General features: G+C 44.6%; 1 protein-coding gene across 2 annotated transcripts; it reads right to left on the reverse strand.

Moving 5' to 3' along the window:
• Positions 1–3113: 3113 nt before the first annotated feature.
• On the reverse strand, positions 3114–7400 carry LOC310819467 (kinesin-like protein KIFC1). Of its 2 annotated transcripts, none has more exons than XM_083690771.1 (8): positions 6907–7400; positions 4985–5081; positions 4791–4844; positions 4662–4700; positions 4247–4445; positions 3826–3991; positions 3474–3620; positions 3114–3305 (listed from the first exon to the last, which is right to left on the reverse strand). In XM_083690771.1, exons 1-8 carry the CDS (start codon positions 6991–6993, stop codon positions 3132–3134), a joined length of 963 nt encoding a protein of 320 aa, XP_083546897.1. In that variant the 5' UTR covers positions 6994–7400; the 3' UTR covers positions 3114–3131. The 2 variants fall into 2 exon arrangements, with proteins under 2 accessions (XP_083546897.1, XP_083546898.1); XM_083690772.1 differs by having other exon boundaries at positions 4791–4866.
• Positions 7401–7642: the final 242 nt, after the last annotated feature.

A 7642-nucleotide genomic window follows, 5' to 3' on the forward strand; every position in this document is an offset into this window, starting at 1 on the left:
TTTCTGGAGCATAAATAAATGATCATCAAAGCAGAGTACAAACACGAAGACTAAGTATCTATGAAACTAAGAGGCAGAGAACGAGGCTAACATGTAAGAACATTAAACAACAATCTGGCAATGAGTGAATGAGAAGCCAGGGTTTAAATACAGCCAGGCGATGAGTTGATGAACAGCAGGTACGTAGATCAGGCAGGTAGAGATGATGATGTGAACAGAGAACCGAAGGCTGGCCATGCCCACACACAACACAAACAGACAGACCCAGACAGACAGGAGAGGGGGAGGCACTGGCATCGACTAGGGGGAAGTGGAGGGCATGACACAAAGTCTTATTTTGGTAGTGGAAAAGGTTTAAAGACGTTTCAATACATAAATAGATTTGCTGGATAGCTGAAAGAAAGTGAGAGTCTTATTATGGTAGCAGATAAAGTTAGAGATAGTTTGGTTGGTTGGTTGGATGGATGGATAGAATGTTAGATAGATAGATAGGATGAGCCAGGGATAGTTCATGGAGTGGGTAGAGAGTTGGTTGGTTGAGTGGCTGAGAGTTACAAAAAGCTGCATAGTTTAAAGTTTAACAAGAGGGACGGACCGTGTATTTTACACCTAGGCCTTTAGTGCTATTCTCCCGCAATTAAACCGCCTTCGAATAACCTCACAATGACACTAGGGCTATAGGCTATTGTCATTCGACACCCCATATTCACAGTGACAGTAACTCAACACCTATGAGTTACAATACACTAATTGCAGAGACATGAATACATGGTGACTGAAATACGAAGCCCCCTTAAGACCCCTCGTGGCGCCGGGCCCGGCTAGTAAAGATAGATTTTTATGTATCAAACTTACCAAAGCTGCTCATCATTTAAAGACAAAGTCCATCCTCCTTTCTTTCTTTATAAAGAGTTCAATGACACGGTTGTACAGTACATCGGTGCGTTTCACTTCCAATAAAAGGTCCTTCTCAATTGCCATGGAGGCCAGTGCTGACAGTCAAGCCTGCCCAGTCTTATTTCTTGAATAGGTTTTAATGTGTTTTAGGACTGAAAATGTCCGCTCGAGAGAGGCAGTAGATACTGGGATGGTCACCTACCACTGCCGTTGTGCCTTTGAGCAAGGCACTTAACCTCTAACTGCTCCAGGGGCGCCGAATATGGCTGACCCTGTGCCCAGAGCCCGGTTCTCCCTTGCGGGTATGCACGTGTGTTGTCTCGGAGGGTGTGTGTGCAGTGCGTGTGTGTTGTTTCGGGGGGGGGGGCTTGGCAGCAGTGGCACTTGCGCAGTCAGGACCAGGCCTCTAGCAATGAGCAGCGTGAGACATGGCACCCCAGGGTCTCGACGGCCGCAGCTACCACTGCCTGGGGGGTGGTCTCCACGCGCTTCCCTACCAGCATGTTGCGGGAGGTCCATAGTGCTTCCTTGAAGCATGTCAGGGTGAGCCAGAGTCTGGCAAAGTCGGCCGATGGGATGCTCTTCTGGCTCAGCACTGTTGCACTTCCAGAGCAGGTGTCTCTAACCAACTGTATAACTACCTACTTCAGAGGCTGCGTCACTCGGTCACGGCTTTTCACTGTCCTGGCGCCCCGCTGGTGGAATGAGCTTCCCACCACTGTCAGGACTGCAGAGTCACTACCGATCTTCCCTGTCGCCGATACGGCCTTTCCCCAACCTGAACACCTTACCAAAGGTTTCCAGACCAGGCAGAGCAAGGTCAGAACATCAAGGGTAAGGACATCTAAAGACCAGGAGATGGCGCCAAAGGATACGAACGACGCTCTGACTGCCAACACGCGTAAGACAAGGCCTCCACTAAGGCGCAGCAAAACTACACCACCACCCAGGGAGATGACCCCACCGGGAGGCCTAATCCTGGAATCAGAGTCTGAGTCTGAAGCTACCCACTATTAACCGAAATCCATTCTCAAGAGGCGTAGCAGCGTGGCTACCCGGGCGACTCAAACCTCTGATGGTGACGAGGAGGTCTCCACTATTAAGAAGAACGTGAGGATCAATGCTCCAGAGAGACCCTTAGGAGACCAAGAGGATGACCTCACCGCCACCACCATCGAAGGAGACATCACACCTGGGATGTAATTGTGTCGTCTGCTGTGGGCTACCAGAGCTGCCATCAGACTGGGTAATACTAGACCAAACGCCCCCCGCACAAACCGAGGTAACCATACCAGAGCCAATGTCCCGAGCTGTGGCTGTAGTTGACCAGATCCTACCAAACCTGATGAGGCACTCCGCGGCTGCGGATGTTCCTCTGTCTAATTCCTTCTTCGACCTATACCCTGCACCCGGGCAACAGGATGTTCAAATGCCAAACCTTGCTCCAGAAACGGGAGAGATGCTACTGAGCGGTCTACCAATGTCTGTGGAGATGGCCGACAGGGTCGACATCCTTGACCTCATCGATGAGATGTCCCTACCACAGCTGGAGATGCCAGTATTGGATGAGGAGGTGATGGATCTGATTATCAATTCGACACCCCTAGATCCCTGAATGATAAGTTGATTCAAATATATGTAACGACATAAGCAATTCAGAGGAACCAGTGTATGAGGGTAAAACCCCACGTCAGCATATCTGCATAGGCCTCATCCTAATGACGACATGTAACCAATGAAAGTACTAAGTATACAAGAATACTGATGATTGATTGTGTAAACTTACTCAGGGATGATTACTGATGGATGTTATTAAGTTACTGAAGTTTGTTTTTGATGATAGAGTTTTATTACTGCATAAAAGGAAATATTGTGTAAGGCCTACGGAGTGAAGTATGCAAAGCACATCCACAAAAAGATGGAGTACTACTGTATCTATAATCAAGTATTGAAATGGTAAGAGTAACAATATGAAGTATAGATTGATTTACTGTTTTTGATGTATTGACTTGTTTGATTATTTTACTGTTTTACTGTTTTATTCTGTTGTTTTAACACAGAGTTGAGGGACAGAGCACTTCCTTAAAAGGGACTTAGCTTTAGCTACTTAGTTGAGCCACGTAGCTTAGCAACCGGTTTCCTGTGGGGCCTGCAGAGAGTCCTCTCGTGAACTTACTCAGAGCACGGTGTCCTCAGTCGAACTCGGACCAGTTTAATTGACAATCAGAGCGACATTAGAAGACTACACTGAAATATGCAGTGCTTTTTGCTCCCTCTTTTTTTTTTTTGCATGATTCTAACCTCCTCAGTCTTGGCCAGTGTGAGGACCTTGTTGCCGGAAGTTGTATGTGGTCAGTCTGGTTGCCTGCCTGTGGAGGGTGCACTCTGCAAAACACCCGGATGTTCCCCTGCAGAGATAAGAGTGTCGTGGGCATCTTGTTAGGGTGGGAGGTGAAATGGCTCAGCATGTTGTAGACAGAAAAGTATGCTGTAGAGAATCATCTCAGTTCCCTGAAATACAATTCTATGGGCGATGCATTGATATACCCGTTTGAGTGGGCCACAGATGGACTTGCCTTGAGTTCTTGAATTTCATTGTGCAGTCTCCTGCGCTCCATCTCTCCAGAGTGGAGCTCGTCTGTCTGGTGGGCAACAGTTTCCTCCAGGCTCCTTACCATTTCCTGGGCCTCTCTCAGGGTGGCCCCCTGCAGAGAGAGCTTGGTCTGCCAGGCAGGGAGGAGAGTAAAGTGTTCATGAGCCAAGACATGAGATATTGGAACTTGGGATTTTAGAAAACCTTACTACGCTTTTTAGCACAATGGGACTTTCTAGTTGAAAATCTAAATCTAAAAAGTCAATTTAAAATCTTACATCATAGCATTAGCAATGATTATTAGTCTGTGTTTAAATACACAAAAAGTGCTCTACCTGTGCATTGTGAAGCGCCACCTCCAGATCATCTCTCACACCCTGGACAACTTTGTGCTCCTTTTCAAGGTTGTTCAACTTCTTGTCTTGGGTGATCTTCTCGCTGGTCACCACCTCCAGCTGCTCTTGAACACCAGAGAGGGCCGCCAGCTTCACCTCATGGTGGCTGCAACACACAAACAGCCAACAAATTAGGTTTGTGAACACAACTGAAGTATGTGGACGAAAAAGAGCAGGACACCCAGTGTTCCCTTCTGGTCAAGTTAATAAGTTACATGCCTTAGCTTAAAACTAAATTGTAGTCCAGCAAATAATTCTGATCTGGCTCCCAGGAGAATAAATTGAGCCTAATTGTTTGTGGGTTTGACTCAACGTGACAGTGCCCTAGGACCTAGGTAGGCAAGCCCATTGGATTGTTTACCTGAGCTTTTGGCGAAGCACTTTTAATTCTGCGGTCATCTCCGCCTGCTTCTGCTGACTTATGTTGAAGGACTCCTTCAGCTCGCCATTCTCTTGGCTCAGTGTTTTGGTTCTGCTCTGATAGTTTTGCATCTTCCTTGTCATGTCCGCGACTTGGCCTTTAAGGTCCCATCCAGGCCGCCGTGCACCTCCAACAGTAGCTATATGCATTGAGGACAAAGAATGTCAACACATTTGTATCTTTGAATAGGAAGGAAGATTTTGTGATCTTGTTAGATAACTCTGCCGATTAAATACCACTTGAAATTCAAACCAAGTTGTTGTTCTGTAGTGTATTGTTACAGTAAGTGTTGAGCCATGCAAATAAAACTGATTTAATTATGGATAATTTATTAATACATGAAAACCAAGATTACCTCCTTGAGCAACAGATGCAACTGGTTTCTTCTTGACACCTGGCCAATGAGAAGACATACATAGAATATCATGGCACTTAATTTGGCTTGAATTTATTGTATTTTTCAATCTAACAAATAGTATCTTACCTCCAGAGGGCCCAGCAGCTACAGTAGCCGCTCCCATAGGTCTAGTTGTTTTGGCTAGGAGAAGACAGAAGAGTATCTAACAAAAACAATGCAACAAAAGGACATTTCCAACACATTAGAGACAGACTAAAAGATGACGGAAGCATTTCCGACCCAACAGAAACTGTCTTTGTAGTATTCCGCTGGTCACTTACCAACTACTTGCGTGGGTGGAGGGAGCCTCTTGGAGCCAATCACACTGACTGCCTGCCTCATCTTTGTGGGTTCTGGTTCTACCTTTCGTACCTTTTTCTGATGGAGAATTTCAATTTGCAAAAAGAAACATATTGGGCACAGACACATCTAACGTCGTCCACAGGCTATAGGTGGAGAAGCGACATTTACAAGAATGGGACATGTTTGCCACTACAGTCATGAGAAAAAGTTAGGACACCCCCCAAAATATTAAGTTATTCTCTTAAAAATATGGACATATCAATATGTTATCTTCTTTCTAACAATGTCTATAGATAAAGGGGATGTAATTGAACAAAAAACTATGAAAATGTAACTTTGTAATCATTTATTTAACGAAAAATTAACAATAATGCCAATTCCTATTGAGGAAAAAGTTAGGACACCCTATGCCCTAATAGCTAGTATTGCCCCCCTTGGCTGAAATAACCTCAATTAGACGTTTCTTATAACTGTCTACAGGTCTCTGACATCAATTGGGAGAAAGTTTTTCCCACTCCTCCTTGCAGAATTCTTTCAGCTGTGTGATGTTCGAGGGGTGTCTTGCATGCACAGCCAGTTTCAAATCAATCCACAGCATCTCAATAGGATTAAGATCCGGGCTTTGACTTGGCCATTCCAGAACTCTCAATTTCTTTTTCTTGAGCCATTCCTTGGTAGATTTACTGGAATGTTTTGGGTCATTGTCATGTTGCATGGTCCACATCTGCTTCAGCTTCAACTTTCGAACAGATGGTCTCACATTTTCCTCAAGCACCCTCTGATACAATACAAAATTCATAGTGGATTCTATGATGGTGAGCTGACCAGGCCCTGCTGCAGAAAAGCAGCCCCAAACCATGACATTTCCACCCCCATGCTTCACAGTTGGTATGAGGTTCTTGTTCTCAAATGCTGTCTTGGTTTTGCGCCAAACATGTCTACTCTTACTGTGCCCAAATAGTTCAACTTTGGATTCATCTGTCCAAAGCACATTGTTCCAGAAGTTCTGGTCTTTCTCTAGGTGTTCTCTGGCAAACTTTAGTCTTGCCCTGATGTTTTTTTTTGACAGCAGGGGTTTCCTCCTTGCACACCTCCCATGTAATGCAAACTTGTTCAGTCTCTTTCTTATGGTGGATGCATGTACTTTGACATCAATTGTGGCAAGAGATACCTGTAGGTCTCGTGATGACATTCTGGGATTGTTGGAGACTTCTTTAAGCATCTTTCGGTCAGCTCTTAGGCTGAACTTGCTTGGGCGGCCTGACCTGGCCATGTTGGTGGTGGTTTTAAATGTTCTCCACTTGTAAATTATTTTCCGGACAGTGGAATGGCCAATTTCGAATAGTTTGGAGATCTTTTTATATCCCTTCCCAGACTCATATGCATTTACAATTTTTCTTCTGAAGGCCTCAGAGAGCTCTTTTGATCTCGCCATGGTGATGCAACTCACTTCAACAATCAAGAGCAAACCAAACTAAATATCTGAGGTTTAAATAGGACAGGCTCCTCCAAAATCCTCTGTAACGCTGTTCTAATCATTTGCACCTGATGTGGTGCTCTTTATTATAATTTTAGGCATTTTAAGTGGAACTAAATGTGGGGGTGTCCTAACTTTTTCCTCACAAGAAGATTGCATTTCTATTAATTACATTTTACCAATCATTTTTTAAATAATTTGTTTCAGTTGTATTTGTTTAGTTATATTACCTCAATTTTTCAATATTGTTCAAATGAATATCAAATGTCCATATGTTTGAATATGTTGAAGAAGACAAAGGTTTTCATAGGGTGTCCTAATTTTGTCTCATGACTGTATATATGCAGTTGGTTTATATATCAGGTCATACGATAGTTATAACTATGAAACGTACTAACAAACACATTTCTGCAAAACACACACCTGAGGAGGTTGTGGGTCACTGCTCTCACTGCTGCTGCTGGTGTTGACTCTGGAGAGGACCCGTTTGCCAGTCGACATGACACACATCTGACATACTTAAAAAAGTTAAAACGGTTTGGGCCCTCACAGCCGCCCTCACACTTCTAACATTTAGGGCGGAGACTGTGAAGGCCATTAAAAATGATAAAAAAAAACAACAGGTTAGACATTAAAAACAACAGGGAAACACATTAAAATACTTAAAAGCTACACATTACAATTCTTGTGATATGAGCTCTTCCTGCACTGCACTGGGCAGTGAAGGGTTTGGAGCCATATTCCTCCTAGGAGCTTTCTCTCTAGGAGTTGATGTTAGCCTTAAATTTAAAAAATAAGTTTGATTGGGTGAACTGGAGGGGAAGACTCTGTCCGGCTCATCCAAGGATGTTTCAAATGGCCGGTCAGCTCTTCCCCTTTTCTCCAAGTTCTCATCAACTTCCGGAGAGAATTTTGCAATTCTCTTCTTTCTTTGTGGCTGGGCCCTAGGGAGAGGGGAGCTCTCAGAACAGCTCTCACTCACTGACCCTAAAATCTCACTCATTCCTCTTTCTGCACTATCACTTACCTCCTCACTCTCTGTTTCCTTTTCACTCTCTTCCCCGACTCCACCTTCTACCTGAGCTGGCTCCTCCCCTCCTGTCACGCCTCCCGCCTCTCCCCCAATGGCCTCTTTTGGCGGGAGATTCAAATTTTCCGG

Source organism: Argentina silus (assembly GCF_951799395.1).
Source record: "Argentina silus genome assembly, chromosome: 19".
NCBI lineage: Eukaryota > Metazoa > Chordata > Actinopteri > Argentiniformes > Argentinidae > Argentina > Argentina silus.

Excerpts from the sequence above, each read along its gene's own strand:
- LOC310819467 (XM_083690771.1), bottom strand. The coding sequence starts at position 6,993 with ATGTGTGTCATGTCGACTGGCAAACGGGTCCTCTCCAGAGTCAACACC. Across the intron at positions 4,446-4,661 it reads TGCATCTGTTGCTCAAGGAG|CTACTGTTGGAGGTGCACGG; the intron begins GTAATCTTGGTT and ends CAATGCATATAG. Across the intron at positions 3,306-3,473 it reads ATGAAATTCAAGAACTCAAG|GGGAACATCCGGGTGTTTTG; the intron begins GCAAGTCCATCT and ends TTATCTCTGCAG.